Below are 21,282 nucleotides of genomic sequence, written 5' to 3' on the forward strand. Positions count from 1 at the left end.
TAAATCTAGGTTTGAGTGAAATACAAACTAGGATTATTAAGGATGAAGATCATTACTGAATGACAAGTCGTGGAGCCAATTGCTATCTTTGAGCTTACATGTTTGTGGGTAGATTTAGAGTGACTTTGAGATTCATTACACCAAAATTGGATCCTAGACACCTAGTGACCCAGTTGTACTATGATTTCCAAACTAAATTGGGTAAATTTTCGAAATGGTTCAGCAACGATTCAAGAGAATGCATTTGGAAAACAATGCACTAAAGAGAATGCCGTTAATTTCAGGGAAAAGTTGGAAGTCTCGAGAAAACCTTAATTACCTCATAATATATATAGTACGAGATAGGCTGACAGCATAATAAGTAACTGATAGGTAAGTAACTAAAGAGTAAAATATTACATCCCGTAAAAGTATATAAGATTTGTGAAGAAATCTTTTTTTGAGAATCAGATTTGTGAAGAAATGTGATAAAAATAGCAGAGTTCTAAAAGATTTATAGAAAATTAAAATTTAAAACAACTCACCAGCTAATTTTTGCTATCTTAATTAATGCATGATTAAGTTCTAGCTAGCTACCATCATGATGGACAATCCATGATATTTTGCCCAAAATAGTAAGTCATAAAAATTATTTATTAAAAATAAATCAAGCAAAATGTTTGACACATGTTTTGGACTGAACCACTTGAACATCAGGGAGTGGCCCCCCTGGCCCCCCAGTTAGTATAGTTTTTTTTTTTTTTTTGGGAAATAGTGGATATAGTTAAAATTTAAATTTTCAATCAAGATTTAATTGGCTCAAAAATACCCAAAAATGAAACTAGTCAATGGGCATATATCTATGGTCCTCATCCTTAAAAAAAAGTACAAAATAAAAAATAAAAATCTATAGTTGATAAATACCTAAACTCAGGTGATGTGATGATAAGCATGTTGAAGAAGATAGTAACTATATTAAGAAATGTTGTCAATTGATTCAGGGACCACCAGTATCGAGACCCTCAATGGTACATGCAAAACCAGCTGAAGCAAGGGCTCTCGTTCCCTCCACACACATAGACGCAACTCATACTCCCTCTCTGATTAATTTCAAAAAAAAAAAAAAAAATTTGGGTCTCTTCTTAATATTTGTGTTTTCTTGATTACAAATGATTCAACTTCCAAATTGAAAAATATATCATTTCTTTTTCTGTTTCTTTATTTTTATCTTGTTAATTCATTAATTGCAATTTATTTTTTTCTTAAAAAAGAAAAAGAAAAAGGAAAGTAGAGGCTAACTGTACGTGTGTGTGTGTGTTTGAGTATTGATATTTTTTTGAGAAAAGTTTGAGTAATGATATAACTAAAGGAATACATAACAAATTATATTTTGAAAACCATCTCTCTCTTTTTTTCTTTTTCTTTTTTAAGAGTCTCAGTGAGTAAGAAATAAAGCTAAGCAGTTTCTATATAGTTGAATTAAAAACACTATTTTTGTGTCAAAATACTGCTATTTCTTAATAATAGTAATAATTAATACTAATAATAAATATTTGAAAAATAATATTTGTAAATGTGACTCACAATTCCAATTGGAAAAAAATGGACAAATAAAAAAAAAATACTTCCAATTAAATGAGTATGATTAAGAATCCATGGATAAATAGAGAATGAAATTTTTTATTTATTGACTGTGAGGAGGGAGTATTTTTTTTATCGTAACTAAATCTTCAATTTATGATTTGTATTTTAAAAAATGAAGCAAAATAGCTACTAAACAATGATTTTGGCCTAATTTTCTTAAAGATATTTTTGAAATAGAGAACGAAATAATTAAAAAAGATGTTTCTAATCTCACTCTTCTAAAATAATGTCTTTATTAAAAACATTAAAAGATGTCAACTGAATTATAAAACTCTTGCTACCAACAATCACTTGTTGAATTATTGAAGGTAGTACAATATTACATCATCTGGTATAGTGTAAGTTATCATCAAAATATCACATATTGGATTTTTGTTTTTGGCTGAAGCACAAACATCACATTGGGATCTAGTATGAGTTGAATGTCGCTCTCAGACTTGCAGGAACACACCAATATGCTTGGCGTGTATATCCATGTAAATTGTAAATAGCTAATATGGCAAGTAATAGACCTCGATGTGAAATCATTCATGTACTACGTACAAATGGATCCCATTCACGAATTCCGCATATATATATATATAAGATCATTTTCGGATGAGAAGGAAGCTTAATACATCAGGAATTCAGAATAATTTTTGGAATATCTCCAACTTGCCAACCCAAAAAGTAACGCATACACTATCATCATCTTGCTTGGATCAATCATATTGAGCCACATAAACTACATGCAGATGCAGTACAATAAATAGGAGTGCTTGACTCTACTCCTCTCATCAGCAGAGTGAATCTTGGGATGAATAAAGCAAACCTTCATAAAGGATGGTTTGACGTAAGAAACTTAAATAATGCCCATTTTTATGGTGAAAGTTTTTTGAAACGCTGAATATAGTCATTGATCTTTCATTCAAAGGACACAGAAATAGCTAGCTAGCTTGCTAGGGGGCAAAGAGAAAGAGTATATGGAGAGTGCCATTGATTCAGAATTCCAACATGAGATATGTGAATCTGGTTTGGATAATATTGACAGACAAGCTGCGAATGGAGAACTAGATGATGATGGGAAACCCAAAAGAACTGGTAATGTTTCTCTGTCCCTCTGATCTCTTTCCAAAGTCCATGCATGCATGTAATACTTTTATCTAGTTATTTATTTGATTGTTTTGTGCATGTGTCATTGAAGTGCCGTCTCTCTCATTTCTGACCAATTCCCGTGGATCTCATATTATTTATTTATTCTTCCCTATTTACCAAAACACATATATGTTTATTAATTTATTTTTATGATTTCATGTAATGTATGAATTTAGTAGCCTGGTTGAGAAAAAGCTCGAATTGATAGAAACGGTCAAGAATCTGTGTTAGACATGTACAGATGTACTCTTTCTTTTTATTATTATTTTTTATTTTGGCTAAAAAAAAAAGAGATGGCAAGTGTGATAACTGTTTCCTCATTCCTCACATACTAATATACTCTTACTATATATATTGGAAGGCGGAACCTTCAAAACATAGTCTTTTCCATTTCATAAACTGTCCATTTTACTCATTATATAGTTTAGACTGCCACATAATCTAAACTCAGCTGTTTTTCATTTTTATTATTATTATTATTTTACAGAGAGATGGAGAGGGGTTGTAATAAGTAAAACCGGGGATCTCTTATTCATAATAAAAATAATTAGTAATAAAAATAAATAACCGGGGGATATCATCAATGTTATGGGTGAAGGTCCATTAATGTCAACCTGTAGATTAGAGATTTAGATGTCATCAAGCTTCATGATTTGTCGTCCTTTGTGCCAGATTACTCATGGGCTTTAATGAGAGCAGTTGGGGTTCCTCATAAGAGTAAAAGTTCTATAATTGAGTATAAACAGATATAAAAGTGATAAATTATTAAGGATAATGTTAATGAATACTTTTAGGGCAATTGTTAATAAATTATATTAAAAAAGTTTTGACACCACTTTTATAATGGGAAATATAAAAAGTTGTCAACAAAATTATTGTTTTGTCATTTTTCCATAAAATATTACTAAAAATAGTTCCTAAATCAATGCCTTTAGTATATTCGTTAACAATTCTCTGTTATTATTAGTGTCTTTTTCCTAATCGTGCAAATTAATAAATCCTAAACCTATTAAAGAGTTTTTTAGTTTAATAGCATAATTTATTCTCCATTATTATCATAATTAGAGTTCAAATTAATCCCCAATTATTTATAGTTATAACTATTAAATTATCAAAAAAATGATAAAATAATTATCAAAAAAAAAAAAAAAAACAAACAGCTAATGCCCACCCTCCATTTCAGTCCACTTTGGTTTATTTCTATTCATTCGGTCCACTTCGGTCCATTTTGGTGCACTTACTTCTTTTTCGGTAAACTTACTTAAAAATGGGAAAAGACAAGTTTGAGTTGAAATTACATTTTCAAAATATGAATTTATTAAAATATATAGATCTCAAACTCATTCCAAATTCTATTAAAATTTAGATCCACACACCTATGAAGTATGAACCCACACACTTTAAGGGAGCCCACTTCATGACACACCCCTCAATAAGAGGTGAAAAAATACTTAATGCAACAACATAAACAGTCTTCCTTTTAAGGGTAAAAGAGATGGAAAATACAAAAGCTTAAAAAAAATTACAATTTTTTTCCCTTTTAAAATGACAATGAATATGATTGGTGTTACGTCAACAATAAGATAATAATATAATAGATAGAGTTCTTAATTAGTTTTTTAATATGCATTTAAAAATTGACATTAGTTAATTTAAGATTTAAAAATGATTAATTCAAGTATTTTTGCATGATAAACTTAATACTTGTATATGATGCAGGGACTGTTTGGACTGCAAGTGCACATATAATTACAGCTGTGATAAGCACTGGGATTCTCTCACTGGCCTGGAGTGTGGCACAACTCGGATGGATTTTCGGCATAAGCATTGTCTTAATTTTTGCAGCGATTACATTATATACTGCCAATCTTTTAGCAGATTGTTACAGGTGCCCAGACCCGGTTATTGGGAAGCGAAATTACACATACATGGAGGCTGTCCAAAACATCTTAGGTAATTTTAAAGCATACACCAAAAATTGTAAAATTAATACCTACAGTTTCATGGTCTAAATTTATTGAAATTGTCTTTTTCCTTTTTATTTTCTAAATGATTAGGTGGAGAAATGTACATGGCTTGTGGGTTGGTCCAAAATATGAGCCTCATTGGAATTTTGATCGGCTATACCATAACAACATCTACAAGCATGGTGTAAGTTTCCCTTTGCATATATGAAAAGTGAAAACTGCTACACTTTCCCTAGCAGTATAATTGTGTTGAGACCTATCTAATTGTTACTATATACGAGTATTGCTGTATATTGTAGGGCTATACATAAATCACATTGCTTCCACAAAAGAGGCCATAAAGCTCCATGCAAGTTTTCCAACAATCCATACATGATTGCATTGGGGATTTTTGAGATTTTATTGTCTCAAATCCCAAACTTTCATGAATTGTCATGGCTGTCCAGTGTGGCAGCAATTATGTCTTTCGGTTATGCGAGTATAGGGATTGGACTTTCCTTTGCAAGGGTCATCTCGGGTAATGTTCATTCTTTTTCCTCCTTCCTATTTTCTTTTGGCACAGTTTTTGACAAGTTCCACACATCCAAAATATATATATATATATATATATATATATTTATATAGAAATTTTTTTCTTTTTATCATAAAACATTCCATGATCAAGTAAAGAAAATGTTAAAAGTTTTCATTCAAATGGTTTAGAGGAATCGCATCTAACCAATTGAAATGACTATATACATTTATTTTAATCAAGATAATGACTACAAATTAAATAGGTAATTGGATTAATATTGCATGTTGGTCTTTTTCATCACCATGTAATAGGTTGAAGGAAAATTCTCCCAAAAATACATATAAAATTTCTCTAATTATGTACTCCATGATCTCATCTATATTTTGTAAGTAGCCAACCCTGTGAATTTAGCATAACACATTATTCAAAGTACAGTTTCTCTAAATTATTTTGATAAATATAGCTTTATCAAATAACTAAAAAATAAATTGTACCAAATAGACACTCATGAAATATATATTGAAGTATATTAAAAATGAAATAGCAGGTTATTTTTTTTTTATAAACCTAGCAGGATATTTGTTTCCTTGTTTTACCTTGTGCTCTTTGTTCAGAGTTTTTTTTTTTTTTTTGGGTGGGGGTGGTGTAAAAACTGGGATTTGTACAGGGCCCAGGGGGAGAGCCACTATGACTGGAGTGGAAGTAGGGGTTGATATATCTCAAGCAGAAAAAATTTGGAGGGCGTGCACAGCATTGGGAAACATTGCACTTGCTTGCGCTTATACTTTTATTGCAATCGATGTTGTAAGAACCAAGTACAAGAATTCTGGGCCTTAGATCACTTGGGCTCACAATTTATTTGTAGTGGGTTTAAGGATTTCCTACAATGGGTTGTTCTCGGCAAAGAGACTCAAAGCAACACTCAGTTGATACTCTCTCCTTGACTATTTTCTCTCAATTTTTCTGAACCCCTTCTTCTCCCAACTTTCTTCTATTTATAGCTAAGGTTAGTGGGGAGATCATGATTACAGTCACCGTTAGTGCTATTGAAGGTCCAGTATCATCTGGTTAAAGTGGTTGTTTAGGTGAAAGGGCGGTGCAGCATTTATGATCTTGGAACTTGGTTCCATTTTCACCGATTATGTTCGGCAACTCACGTTCCCGTGCATATCATGACCTTCACGGATATGACTCATGCGCTCTATCGGGAAAGATTAACCGGTCAACCCCGGGAACATAATACCCAAAACTTGTTTTTGCTCTAAGGCAGTTTCAAGAAGGGCATAAGGTAACTGGAACTTTCTGCTGGGCCTGCGCCCAAGGCCGGTATGGGCTTGGGCCCGGGGCCTAGATGGGTCTGGGCCCAAGGCCAGTATGGGCTTTGGGAGCTCGGTGCCGTACAATAGCCCCCCCTTGATTCATACTCGGTCACCGAGGAGAATCAAGGAGCTGCCGGGGCCTTTTGACCTCGGGAATCTTCTAGTCTGGGACTTCTGGCTGTCACTTCTCATTAATAGTCATCTCAAAAGACGCGCCGTTTCGCGGCGCCAGGCGCAGTCGTCATTATTGCCTGACGGTTCGTGAACCGAAGCGGCGCGCAAATCGGTTACGCTTGGCATGTGTTGGGTCGCTCGTAGGCTGTGCCCATTTATTGCTTGATTAAGCATTTCTTCTTTCCCCATTTCTTCTGGCTCTATAAATAGTCCTTCTCCAAACATCATTCCATTTTTCCTTCGCCTCTGATCTTTAGTGCCTACTCTCTGCCGACCACATTTCTATGCGCTTGCTTGCTCAGCGTTCTTTTCCTCCTTAGAACCCAAAGTAAGTCTTTCTTCCCCTTCCTGTTCCTTCAGCTTTGTTTCTTTGAGTTCATTCTTGTAGTTTTAGGCTTTATAGATGGGTTATTCTTACCTTCTAGATACCCCGGCTGCTTTGGCCACCTTTAGGAGTAAATTTAGTATTCCCAATGACGTGGACGTGGCTTACTGCCATGAAAGTGATATGGAACTCCACCGAGGGCAGGGTACAGCCTTCTTTCCTTTGATGTCCATTTTAGAAGGTGGGGTTAGGTTCCCGGTAGATCCCCTCCTGATAAGCACACTCACCTACTATGGGCTGTGCCCCGACCAGCTTCCCCCCAATTTTTACCGGGTAGTTAGTTGTGTCGGCCAGTTGAACCATACCTTTGACTTACAATTAAACCACCATGATATTAACCAAATGTACAGCCTCTGTGGGAGCAAATCCACAAATTATTACTTAAAGACGAGGGATGCTCGGGTACGGCTGATATCGTGCCTACCCGATTCGAACAGGAACTCCGCCGGGGAGTTCGTCAGGGTGCGCGGCAATTGGTTTGCCGGGGAGATCCCTTGCCCCCTCACACGGCGTGAAGTGGGTTCGTACCATCCCCTTCTTATAATTGTTTGAGTAAAAGAAATTTTTTATTGTTAGAAGCTAATGCGTTATCTGTTCTTTTGCAGACGGCAAAGTGTTTGTTCAGGACCTCAGAGCCGTTCACATCAGGGACTTAAACTTCGTCCTCCGTTCCGAGATCTACGTGCATTGGAACGGGCAACTCCGGGCCTCACACCTGATCCTCGGCGTGGAACCGGTTTACTCTACTTGGCAGCCTTTGAAGCAGGCGTTGATAGTTGACAGCCCCCTGCTATCGTACATAGACGTCCGGTACGTGAATTTCTTGCCGCCGAAGCTTACAACCGGGGAAGCGAGGGAATTTGGTCGGCGGTTCACTGCCGCGGACGAACTAGTTCCCCTGCGAGACAATTCCACGGAACAGGTATCTCGGCGCCTTAGAGAGAGAGCTCACGAAGCCATACAACAAGGGGACCAAGCCCAAGAGCAGCCCCATCCCGAGGATCCACCCGCCGAGCATCAACAGCAAGTGACAGACGCGGCTAACTTGCTAGCTGAAGCGATCCAGCCCGGTGAAAGAATGGTGGCAAGGAGAGTAATGACCCTTGACAGGTTCGTGCCTGGTGCCCGGCCGACCAACCAGCCCCCGCCTACTCAGGGTCGGGGTCCAGTTTCTCAACCTCCTCCCCCCTCGCAGTCCGGACGTGCCCGGAAGAAACAGAAAGTAACCGAGCAACATTCCACGGGCCCGGGGGATGCCGCTGTCCAGACTCCTCCCCGACCAACAGGGGGAATTGTTATCCGCGAGCCGCCAACCGAAGCCGGCACGGGGGGCGCGTCCTCCTCCCAAGTGGCTCCAGTGTGGGAGCCAAAGTTTCTTCTGGACGGCAAGCCATTGCCATCGACGGCCTCTGTTCGGATGTGGGATAAGGGCGAGGGCGGCCGTATTGCCCAAACCTTGGCCGGAGCTCTCCAACTTCCCGAGGGCGTGCACGCCTTTGATGATGGGTCCGAGGAGTCCGTGGGGCGCCGGTTAGAGTGGCACGCCATTGCGGTAATTCTTTTATCTATTTGCTCCATGTAGATTTCCTTTTGTCACTTTGCTAACCTTCGTGCTTGCTAGGCCGCTCAACTGGCTCACATTGTGGCTGCCCGGGCACGGGAGCTTGATGAGGAAAATGAGCGCGAGAAGGGGGCGCGGGAGTCAGCGGTGAAAACGGCTAAGGAAAAGGCAAAGATTGCTGAGGCTGCCGAGAAGAAGGCTGCTGCCGCGGAGAAGTTCCGAGCATCGGCTGAAAAGAGGTGTGCAGACCTCCTGGCCAGGCAAAATGAGACGGAACTCAAACTAGCCGAAACCCTCAGCCTCAACACTTCCCATGCCGACGAGATAGCTGATCTCAGGGCAGGCTTGGCGGCCGCGGAGCAAAAGTGGTATGACGTAGGCTTTGCCGACGCCGAGAACTCCGCAGAGCCGGTGGTGGCTCGGGCTCAGCATATGGGTTTCGAGGCCGGGTGGTTTGTTGCTCTTCAGGCAATGGGAGTTCCTGAAGACTCGCCGCTGAGAGACCCCGGCCAGATTCCATTTCCGAATCCTGTACCTGCCGTCCAGAACGCCCCGGCTGCTTTTGACGAGGAGGAGACGGCCAGTATGAGGGAGTTGGTTGAGCAAATCGACTCTCATGCCGAGCCCGAGGATATGGAGGCCACGAGCATACCTACCGTGCAGGAGCTTCTTGGTGAGGGCCAGCCTTTTCCTCTGACCGTCCAGCAGGAAGTGCCAACACCGACTCAACCTCCCAGCTGATTTTATTTTTACTTGTTAGCTTATTTTTATTTTGTTTTTATTTGCCTATGTCACCGGGATGTGGTGATTGAACAATTGCTTTAGTTTGTCGGTTTTATTTGCCCATGTCACCGGGATGTGGTGATTGAACAATTGCTTTTACCTGTTTAATCAGTAGTCCGTTTTCTGCTTCCGTTCCAATTTGTTGAATGAAATTATCTTTGTTTTGTGTTTTGCTTGAATTATACCAGTGCTATGGCCGCTTAATAGAATGGTACCCCCGAAAACCTGTTGTACGGCGCTGTGAGAATTTTGAGAGCGCTATTGGACTTAGTTTTTGCAAAAAGGGTTAGGTTTTTATCAGGATTTGGTTTAACCGAGGATTGTGCTTTCGTCCTTATAGATTTGATTGTAAGGTTCTCACCTATTCGGCGATATTGATCGAGCCGAGGATCAGTTTTCTGTCCTTAAGATTTACTCGTAAGGTTTTCACCTGCTCGGTGACATTGATCGAGCCGAGGGTCAGGTTTCTGTTCTTAGGTTTTATTCGTAAGGTTTTCACCTGCTCGACGATGTTGATCGAGCCGAGGGTCAGGTTTCTGTCCTTAGGATTTATTCGTAAGGTCTTCACCTGCTCGGCGATGTTGATCGAGCCGAGGGTCAGGTTTCTGTCCTTAGGATTTATTCGTAAGGTTTTCACCTGCTCGGCGATGTTGATCAAGCCGAGGTCAGGTTTCTGTCCTTAGGATTTATTCGAAAGGTCTTCACCTGCTCGGCGATGTTAATCGAGCCGAGGGTCAGGTTTCTGTCCTTAGGATTTATTCGTAAGGTTTTCACCTACTCGGCGATGTTGATCGAGCCGAGGGTCAGGTTTCTGTCCTTAGGATTTATTTGTAAGGTTTTCACCTGCTCGGCGATGTTGATCGAGCCGAGGGTCAGGTTTCTGTCCTTAGGATTTATTTGTAAGGTTTTCACCTGCTCGGCGATGTTGATCGAGCCGAGGGTCAGGTTTCTGTCCTTAGGATTTATTCGAAAGGTTTTCACCTGCTCGGCGATGTTGATTGAGCTGAGGGTCAGGTTTCTGTCCTTAGGATTTATTCGAAAGGTTTTCACCTGCTCGGCGATGTTGATCGAGCCGAGGGTCAGGTTTCTGTCCTTAGGATTTATTTGTAAGGTTTTCACCTGCTCGATGATATTGATCGAGTCGAGGGTCAGGTTTCTGTCCTTAGGCTTTATTGGCGATTCTCTTGGTGTGGTTACAGGGTTAAAAAACAGCACAGCCAAAAAAGTTCATCATGCTCTTAATCTTAATAGAATACAAGTTTTGGCTTACATCGATGGTTACGCGTAGAATTTCTTCAGGTTGTTGGCATTCCATGGTCGGGGGAGCGGCCTCTCGTCCAGGTCCTCCAAGTGGTAGGCCCCTGCACCTGCGACGGCTGTGACTCTGTATGGTCCCTCCCAACTCTGAGCAAGCTTCCCTGCAGCCATGTCCCGCATGTGCCCCACTACCCTTCTTAACACTAATTCCCCGGCACTGAATTCCCTGGTCTTTACATTTCGGTTGTACCTTTGCGCCAGCTTCTGCTGATACTCGGCAAGACGTACGGTCGCGGCCTCCCTGCACTCTTCTAGCCAATCCAAATGCTCCATCATAAGGTCGGCGTTCTGTACGGGGTCAAACCCGGCGACCCGTGCACTGCATAAGTTCACCTCGGTTGGTATCACTGCTTCTGCTCCGTATGCCAGAGAAAATGGGGTTTCCCCCGTGGATCTCCTGGGGGTCGTGCGGTAGGCCCATAAAACACTGGGTAGTTCTTCTGCCCATCTTCCTTTCGCTCCATCCAACCTTCTCTTAAGCCCGTTCAAAATAGTCTTGTTTACTGCTTCAGCTTGGCCGTTGCTCTGGGGGTATGCCGGGGTTGAATACTTGTTCTTGATGCCGAGCTCGCTGCAAAAAGTCCGAAAAGCGTTGCTGTCGAATTGTAGCCCGTTGTCTGTCACTAGTGAATTCGGCACCCCAAACCTTGTAACTATGTTTTTCCACACAAATTTTTTTTACGTCAGTATCCCGGATATTGGCCAAGGCTTCAGCTTCAGCCCACTTTGTGAAGTAATCCACAGCCACCAGTACAAAACGGCGGTTCCCCGTTGCTCGGGGGAACGGCCCGAGGATGTCAAGCCCCCATTATGCAAATGGCCACGGGCTGCTGACAGGATTTAGATGTCCTGCCGGCTGATGGATCATTGGGGCGTGCTTTTGACATTGCTCGCAACTCCGAACGTATTCGGCGGCGTCCTTCTGCATCTGTGGCCACCAAAACCCCTGCGTCATTGCTCTGTGTGCTAAAGATCGTCCCCCAGCATGACCGCCGCATACTCCTTCATGCAGCTCGGTTAGAAGCTCCTTGACTCTTTCAGGATGCAGGCACAAGAGGTAAGGGCCCGCGAAGGACCTTCTGTACAACTTTCGGTCAGAAGACAACCAGTACCTGGGAGCCATTCGTCAAATCTTGTTGGCCTCGGCCTCATCCTCTGGAACTTTGTCTTCGGAAAGAAAGTCTATGATCGGGTTCATCCAGCATGATCCGACCACCGCCACCTGCGCGACCTCTACTCCGGCCTGGTCGAGAGCAGTCTTCACACAGATGCTTGGCTCCCTTACAAGTTCAATCGTGATAAGCCTCGGGGTGTCCTCGGTAGCAGATGAGGCTAACGTGGCAAGAGAGTCAGCATGCCTGTTTTGTGACCGGGCTACCTGGGATATCTTCACCGTTCCAAACTGACCGATAACTTGCTTTGCCGTACTTAGATAAGCTTTCATTCGGGGATCCCGAGCCTCGAAGTCCCCAGTGATCTGACAAACAACCAGCCGAGAGTCCGAGTAGATTTCCACGTCCTTGGCGCCCAGATGCAATACTGCCCTCAGTCCGGCCAGCAGGGCTTCATATTCAGCTTCGTTGTTCGAGGGTTTGAACCCCAATCTGAAGGAGTGTTCCAGTCGCATACCTTCAGGGGTGACTATGACAATACCAGCCCCAGCCCCCATAGCATTTGATGCGCCGTCCACAAATAACCTCCACGAGCGAATCTCCGCACTACAGATTACCTTGCCTTCACTCTTAGGTGTAAATTCCGCGATGAAATCAGCGAGAACCTGCCCTTTCACCGAGCTTCTAGGTCGGTATCTTATGTCAAACGATCCCAACCGAGTCCCCCATTTAGCAATCCGTCCTGTGAAATCGGATCTTTTCAACAGTGATTGCAATGGATACTCGGTGAGGACGAACACTGTGTGTGCCTGGAAGTAGTGTGGTAACTTCCTCGTGGCGTGTACCAAGGCCAAAACCAACTTTTCAAGAGGCAGGTACCTTGTCTCGGCATCGACCAAGGTCTTGCTCACGTAATACACCGGCATTTGCACTCCCCAGTCCCTTAGTAACACAGCACTTACGGCATGATTGGTGACTGCAAGGTACATAAACAGATCCTCCCCGGGCTCCAGGGCCGTCAACCTCGGCGCCTTTGCCAAATATTCCTTTAGTTCTCGAAAGGCTTTATCGCAGCTCTCGTCCCACTGAAACCCCTTCCACTTCTTCAGAAGTTGATAGAATGGCCGGCAGCGATTGGAGATGAATCGGTTCAGGGCGGCTAACATCCCGGTGAGCACTTGCACCTCCTTAGGATTGCTCGGTGGTTTGAGGCGATTGACGGCCTCTATTTGGTCGGGGTTAGCCTCTATTCCCCGAGTGGAGATCAGATAACCCAGGAACTTGCCAGCCCCCACTCCGAAAGTGCACTTTTCGGCATTGAGGCGCAACCCTTGTCGCCGTAGTATCTCGAATACTCCCCGAAGGTCTTCAGTATGCAGCGACTCTTTTCTGCTTTTTACTACCATGTCGTCGATATAAACTTCAACCGTGCACCCAATTTTTTCCCGGAACATCCTTGTCATCATACGCTGGTAGGTGGCCCCGGCATTCTTCAATCCAAACGGCATGACCTCGTAGTGATAGTTTGCGTTCGGGGATATAAATGCTGTCTTCTCTCGGTCCTCGGGCGCCAAGGCAATCTGGTGGTAGCCTTGGAAAGCGTCGAGGAAACTCATTCTCGGGTGCCCGTACGTGGCATCCACTAGCTGATCAATCTTGGGCATCGGGAATGGATCCTTGGGACACGCTCTGTTTAGATCGGTGAAGTCCACGCAAACTCTCCATTTCCCGCTCTTCTTCTTCACTACGACAGTGTTTGCTAGCCATCTCGGGAAGAATATTTCTTTTATGACCCCGGCTTCCTTCAGTCGCTGGACCTCCAGGTTTACTGCATCGACGTGTTCCTTTGATGCTCTTCTCGGCTTCTGCTTTTTCGGGGGAAACGATGGGTCCACATTGAGTTTGTGAACAATGAACTCGGGGTCTACGCCGGGCACTTCATACGGGTTCCACGCGAAGACATCTATGTTCTGTAACAGGAACAACAACATCTCTACCCTTTCCCGGTCATTCATGCTTGTACCTATCTGGAAGTATTTGTCACTATCTGGGAGAATTCTTACCTTCAGCATCTCCTTGGCAACGTCCGCCCCATTTTCCTGGGGTATCTGTAATTGCTATGCAGTCTCTTTCTCGGCGTGCTCAGCTTGGCCGAGCTGTTCCTTTTCCCACTGGACCGCGGCTAAGAGGCATTGCTTCGCCACCTGCTGATTCCCCCTTACCTCTACAACTCCGTACTCAGTAGGAAATTTTACTTTCACGTGAAGGGTGGACGGAACAGCCCCCATGGCGTGAATCCACGGCCTCCCCAGGATTGCGGTGTAAGGTGCGAATGATCGGACTACTATGAACGTAACTACAACTTCCTTGCCCTCCATGTCCACTGGGAGAGAGATTTGCCCCTCGGGAATCACAATTCTCCCGTCAAACGAGACCAATGGCGTGTTATACTTCGCCAAATCCTGGGTTTTTAACCCGAGCCCTTCGAAGAGGTCCGGGTACATGACGTCAGCCCCGCTACCCTGATCAATCATCACCATCTTCACCAGGAATCCGCCTATCCGGGCTGTCACCACCAAAGCGTCGTCGTGAGGTTGGATGGTTCCTTCGAAATCATCTTCTCCGAACGAGATGTCTAGCCATCCAACTCTCTTTTGCTTCTTGGATGATTCTCCCTCCGCGCAAGCCACTGTTATCACCATCCTTGCCGCTGCTGCCCCTCTCGGTGCGGCATGAATGACGTTGATTACCCCCCGGGGTGGTGGAAGGGGATTCCTTTTCTGTTGGGCGCCCTGTTCGGTCTCCCGGTCAGTGGAATCTGCTACAAACTCTTTCAGGTGCCCTGCCTTCACTAACTGCCCGAGATGATCTTTCAACACCCTACACTGCTCGGTGGTGTGCCCCTTGTCTCTGTGATAAGTGCAGTATAGGCTTTGGTTCCTCCGAGATGGGTCGCCCCCAATTTTGTTCGGCCATCTGAAGAATGGCTCGTTCCTTATCCGTTCCAGTATCTTGTGCACGGGCTCTTTAAACAACACATTAACCCCTTCGATCTGCACCTCTGGTTCCTGCATTCTGAAGTCCCTTTTCGGCTTTGGCGGCAAGATGCTTTGCCGAGATCTCCCCGTAAAAGGGGCTTTCCCCCTGCTTTGCAGCCGGTCATCCTCCAGGCGTTTGTACTCCTCTATGCGTCTCATCAGTTGCCTCATATCCTCCGGGGGTCTTCTTGTCAGCGACTCCCGCAGTTCAGAATCCTCGGGGAGCCCCATCCTGAAGGTGCTAGCCGCAATTTTCTCGTTTCCCCCACCAATCTCATTGTAGAGTTCCCAGTATCGGCTGGCATAACTCCAAAGGGTTTCCCCGACCCTCATTTTCATGGAAAGCAACGCGTCGACCGGTTGTTGCACTCGGCTGCATGTTACGAACCTGCTGCCGAACTCCTGAATCAGCTCGGCGAAGCTGTGTATAGAACCTTTCCGCAACCCATTGAACCATCTCAGTGCGGTAGAGCCGAGACTAGAGGGGAATACTTTACACATCAATGCATCGTTGTGCGCATGCAACGACATCATGTGGATGTAATGACTGACATGCTCCACGGGGTCTGTCCTCCCCTCATAGGAATTGAATGGTGGACGCGTGAATCTGCTCGGCATGGGTGCCCGTTCAATCTCATCAGAGAATGGAGACCGGGTTGCCATCCGCAAGGCCCTGCTCATAGCGTCCATCGTGGCGTGGTGGTGCCGCCGCTCCTCTGGCGACTCTGACCCTTGGTTATCATATCCATGCAACCTGGAACGGTCCCGTCTACGACGCGTCTCCCGGGAGTGACGACGTGACTCTTGAGAACGTGATCGGTCTCGGTGTTGTTGTGTAACAGATCGGCTGGAACCTTCCTCGCCACGGTTCCTCCTGGGTTGGGGGTTGTGGTTCCTTTCGTGGCGCCGACCCCTTGCTTCCAGCTCTAAGTCCATTACCAATCTGCGCAACCGCTCCAGCTCCCGGTCTCTATCATCATGTTGCCGATGTGCTGAGACGTTTGAAATCGCCCGGTGTGTCTGGGCCGATCCTTCTCCCAATCCGGACCTTTCCTCTCCTCTTGGATGCTCCCTATCCTCCAGCCGCTTCTGCCTTCTCTCCCTCCACGTCGATCCCCGAGAAGATCCTGCGGAATTGCTCGGAACGTGCCCTCCTGAACGCTCCTCAGACATCTTCTTTGCTTGAGTCTCACTCGAACCACAGCTTCGTAGGAGAGCCCCACGGTGGGCGCCAATTGTAAGAACCAAGTACAAGAATTCTGGGCCTTAGATCACTTGGGCTCACAATTTATTTGTAGTGGGTTTAAGGATTTCCTACAATGGGTTGTTCTCGGCAGAGAGACTCAAAGCAACACTCAGTTGATACTCTCTCCTTGACTATTTTCTCTCAATTTTTCTGAACCCCTTCTTCTCCCAACTTTCTTCTATTTATAGCCAAGGTTAGTGGGGAGATCATGATTACAGTCACCGTTAGTGCTATTGAAGGTCCAGTATCATCTGGTTAAAGTGGTTGTTTAGGTGAAAGGGCGGTGCAGCATTTATGATCTTGGAACTTGGTTCCATTTTCACCGATTATGTTCGGCAACTCACGTTCCCGTGCATATCATGACCTTCACGGATATGACTCATGCGCTCTACCAGGAAAAATTAACCGGTCAACCCCGGGAACATAATACCCAAAACTTGTTTTTGCTCTAAGGCAGTTTCAAGAAGGGCATAAGGTAACTGGAACTTTCTGCTGGGCCTGCGCCCAAGGCCGGTATGGGCTTGGGCCCGGGGCCTAGATGGGTCTGGGCCCAAGGCCAGTATGGGCTTTGGGAGCTCGGTACCGTACAGATGTCCAAGTAAGACCTACCACTCTCTCATTTTTTTCGTTGATCTCCCACACTCACCCCCTCCCCCTCCCTTTTCATTATTGCATTTGCAATAATTGAAGTTTGATAGAATTATGGTTAAGTGATTAAATTCACAATTTTTTAACGGTTTAAAACTTTTGGATAACTGGTAATTTATATAGTATATTAGGGTAGAAAATTTTGAATTCAATTTATATTTTAACTCTACCTCCTATTTAAAATATTAAAAATCTCACTTGTTGAACCTCATTTATTATGGGGGAATTTATGCCCCCACAAAATGAGAGGAATTGTTAGAATTATATATAGTTTAGTAATTAAATTCATCACCTTCTAATAGTTTAAGTAGACTTGGCAATTCTGTAATGCACGACCTAGCTAAATATGCGCTAGACATATTAGAGGTTATTCAGTGTGAATGAAAGATGTTCCTCTACACTTGCTTCCTGTTCTTTTTACCAATCACAATTGATCTTCTTTTCAATGAAATGCAATGACTTTCTTCTCCAAAAAAAAAAAAAAAATCAGATAATTAATAATTTAACAAAATTAAATAATTTATAATAATATCAAAATTTAAAGCCATTCTTTTTACAAGTAATTAAGTCGTAAGATGATCTTATTTAAAAAAAAAAAAAAAATTAATAAAAAAATCATGAGATCTTTATTTTTATTTTTATTTGAGAAGCATCAGATTCTTATTTGGATTTCTTATTTCAAGCAAATAAGTTTATTTGATTATATTACAAGAAAATTTTTGACATTCATTTCTTGTGAATTATATTTTCAGGACACGTTAAAGTCATCACCGCCTGAAAATAAAGTGATGAAGAAGGCCAACAAAATAGCTATCTCGACCATGACAGTATTCTTCCTCATGTGCGGTTGCCTTGGCTATGCTGCATTTGGGAACGAGGCACGGGGCAACATGCTGACTGGCTTTGGGTTTTACGAGCCCTTCTGGTTGATAGACTTGGGCAATATCATGATTGTGGTGCACCTATTGGGATCATATCAGGTTCTTTCTTTCAAGCATTCCAAATCCATGCTTAATTTTTATTTTATTTTCTTGGATAACATCTAATCTTTTTAATAAAAATTCTTAGAACTTGCCTCTAACCAATAAAACCTACAAACAACTGATCTCACTTGCCAAAACCAGTTGTCCGGTAATCCAAAGACATTCACCTTAAGAAGCTAAAATCATGCTTCATAACTTAAAATTTGCCAAACTTATGATTTAAAATTTCTACACAACATTCTAATTTCAGACCATCTCAGCATCTAGTTTCCCCTCTCCATCAAATATAAACGTGGATTTTAGTTGGTTTTGGACATTTTGGTAAAGTTCTTTGAGCTTGAATCTTGCCTATATAAGAAATCAATTAGTGTTTTTTCCTGGTAATTAATATTAATTATATCGTGGAAAGAATGTCATAAGTTCAAATATATTATAACTGCACAAAAAATAATGTGGGTTTTATATGCATGTGGAACTCACATATGATACTTACATTTATAAAAAAGGAATGTGTAGTATATCGGATGCATTGAATAATTTCACTCATGTTTTCATTTTGGTTTTGATATACGATGTAAAATCAAGCAAAAAGTTTAGAATTGCAAAATCTTTCACAATCGTTAGCATGATCTGTTATGATTAGTGTATAATAAATGTGATGTCACTAATAAACCCATATAAAAATGATGTTACTCTAATCGTAACTTGATACCTTAACAAAAAGAAAAATTTGTTTCCCCAGCTAGTTGAAAATTAAGTTGTTAGATTATCTTTCATATTGAATATTTGTGGACAGGTAATTGGGCAACCAGTCTTCCGCATGTTAGAATTATGGGCTAGCATGAGGTGGCCTAACTCAAAGTTCGTATCTGTGGAGTACCCATTAAACATTGGCAAAATAAGATTTAGTATCAACTTCTTAAGGCTAATTTGGAGAACAATTTTTGTGGTGATAATAACAGTTCTTGCCATGGCTATGCCCTTTTTCAATGAGATGCTTTCACTTCTTGGAGCCATTGCGTTCTGGCCAGTTGCGGTCTATTTCCCAGTGGAGATGTACATTGCTCAGAAAAAGATTAGGAAACGAACATTTCAGTGGTTCGGGCTTCAAATCTTGAGCTTGTTTTGCTTTCTTGTTTCATTGGCTGCAGCATGTGGTGCCATCCAAGGATTAAATAAGGGTCTTCATGCTAGCAAGCCTTTCCAGTTCAAACAGTGATTCAGAACCTATAAGCAATTATGATCAATAAGCTGCTATATGTGTTTATATTTAACTATTTAAGAGACATGTAAGGATTTTCTTTCTCAATTTCTTGGTTGCTTATAGTGTGGTGAAATTGGAAAACGATCTTGTCTCTCAATTTGTGAGGCAAAAGTTCTCACAAAATAATGAAACTAATGTGCTAATTATGTGGTAACCGCTCCAATATTCCCCATCATGTATTCTTCATTTCCTTTTCTTTTCTTTTTCTTCTGTTGATACTTGATCCGTGCATTCCACTTATAAATTTTTTTTAATGGAACAAAAGCTATCTCCTCGGCTTGCTGACTACTAATTATGAACATCATTTGGTCGTTAAGGGCTTTGTAGTTCAAGTGGTATTTTTAAGTATTTCTAATAAAAACATCTAGGGTATAAATTTCTTATCCTCCAACTATTGAATTATAAGAATTTAAAAAAAAAAAAAAAAATGAGAGAGAGAATATCATATTGTTGATGACCACTCAAAAGAAGTTGAACGATGAAAGACAACCGTACCTATCGAATATGCATATAGTTATAACTTATATGCCAATAGACCCGATTATCAAAAATAAATAAATAAATAAAATATGCCAATAGACCCTTAGAAAAAAAAGGGAAAAAAAATCAATGGAATTGGAAACATACTAAAATTCAGAGACACAAGTTATTGGCATCAAGTATTTAATAAAGCATGTAGAATTAATTTTTTTGCTTCCATAATAATTTAGGCTCGAGTACATGGCTTGACAAAATGGCAATCTTAAGAGTAAGCAGTGAAAAGGGAATGTGGTGCAAACTTTCTCTACACAGTACACTCACCAAGAAGTATTTAGGGCTTTTCTGTGTGGGCTCTATTCAGCCCAAGCCCAATGATAACAGTAAAAATGAAATTGAACGGTTTTGGGCCTCCAAGTCCCATGGATGGCACTATAACCTTTGGATTCAATGCCAGATAAAAATGGCAATCTACCACAATGTTTGGGCTTTTCTGGACCAACAAAGCAAAAATGAAAAAGAAAAAATCTTCATTTACGTCATTGAGCTTTTCTGGACCAACAAATTAACAAGCTAGCTACCCAAGGTTGCATGAAGATCTACCTGGCCTAAATGTGTACTTCCCTAAATCTTGCCTAATATTAATCTTGCTTTTCCAACTGCTAAACCAAACATTAACTACCCAAAATTTCGATTCATCTCAGTAGTACTTCATTCTCAAAAAAAAAATCTCAGTAGTACTTAGCATTAAATGCCCAAAAACCCTAAACTACCCTATCCCCCAAGAGCCCCACTTTCACCTGTGCAAGCACTCTACATGAGATGGTATAACACAATATCTTTTTTGCCTACCCCAAGTGAGAAAGTTGTGTTATCATCTATTTTTACAAACAAATCCCCATCCAAAAAGTTCAAACCCTATTTAGTTTTAGCATCACTTGCAACTCAATTCTCATAATTCAAAACTCTATCCCATATCTCATATTCAATTCTCTAACTCGATGTTCTTCTTCAAATGCAAGACCTAGAGACAAAGAAAGAGACAAAAGTAAAGAAGAGTTCTGGGATGAGCAAGGTGAAGAAGATGTGTGAGTGTTAGTATGTTTGTATGTGTGGAGTACTAATGAACATAAATTGATTTTCAGAAAGCGCTGTTTGTCTTAACTATGGTCCAACTTGATAGAGACAAGTCATGAGAGTGTATCCCACTTATTGGTTATTTTTACAAGATTGCCACTGTAACTCAATTCTCATCTAAAAGAAATTGTTCGCAATTTTCACAACTCAATCTCCCCTTAGTATAAATACAAAAGGGTACCCAAAATTGAAACAGGCAATACTTCATCAATTTTTCAAATAATTATTCTGCATTAGCCTTATAATCGCATAAATCTTTCCTCACAAAGTCACTTTTCCTTCCCATTGATTTAAAGTTTCCATTAACTTACCAATAAGAGAAAGGAATAACACATCAGGTTCTCCCCCTCCCTAACTTATATCCTACCTGTACTTTATTGATTGACCTTGCCTGTGCTCTAAATGTAGCACTATTTCTACTAGATACGGTTCTATTTGGATAAGTAATCCTCTTCATAGATTTAACAATACTTTGGTTAACATGGTCAGTAAATTTATGAAATTTAACTAGTTCACTTTCCAGTCGTATTAAATATTAATACTAAACCCACAAGTCACTGGATGAATCAGTTCCGGCCATATTGGAAGCGATATCTTGCT

The 21,282-nt window shown here is 41.8% G+C and overlaps 1 protein-coding gene across 1 annotated transcript; it reads left to right on the forward strand.

Annotated features, from left to right (window-relative positions):
- Nucleotides 1-2,585: 2,585 nt before the first annotated feature.
- On the forward strand, nt 2,586-19,049 carry LOC126710219 (amino acid permease 6-like). The gene is made up of 8 exons (XM_050410595.1): nt 2,586-2,703; nt 4,477-4,710; nt 4,815-4,908; nt 5,024-5,241; nt 5,906-6,042; nt 8,141-8,143; nt 17,574-17,801; nt 18,601-19,049. Exons 1-8 carry the CDS (start codon nt 2,586-2,588, stop codon nt 19,021-19,023), a joined length of 1,455 nt encoding a protein of 484 aa, XP_050266552.1. The 3' UTR covers nt 19,024-19,049.
- The last annotated feature ends 2,233 nt before the right edge of the window (nt 19,050-21,282 follow it).

This window comes from Quercus robur, chromosome 12, assembly GCF_932294415.1.
Source record: "Quercus robur chromosome 12, dhQueRobu3.1, whole genome shotgun sequence".
In the NCBI taxonomy this organism is placed as follows: Eukaryota; Viridiplantae; Streptophyta; class Magnoliopsida; order Fagales; family Fagaceae; genus Quercus; species Quercus robur.

What these genes read in the sequence shown, in the direction of transcription:
- LOC126710219 (XM_050410595.1), top strand. Translation starts at nt 2,586, where the DNA reads ATGGAGAGTGCCATTGATTCAGAATTCCAACATGAGATATGTGAATCT. An exon ending in CTTTGCAAGGGTCATCTCGG is followed by an intron (nt 5,242 to 5,905) that starts GTAATGTTCATT and finishes GGATTTGTACAG; the next exon opens with GGCCCAGGGGGAGAGCCACT. An exon ending in ACCTATTGGGATCATATCAG is followed by an intron (nt 17,802 to 18,600) that starts GTTCTTTCTTTC and finishes ATTTGTGGACAG; the next exon opens with GTAATTGGGCAACCAGTCTT.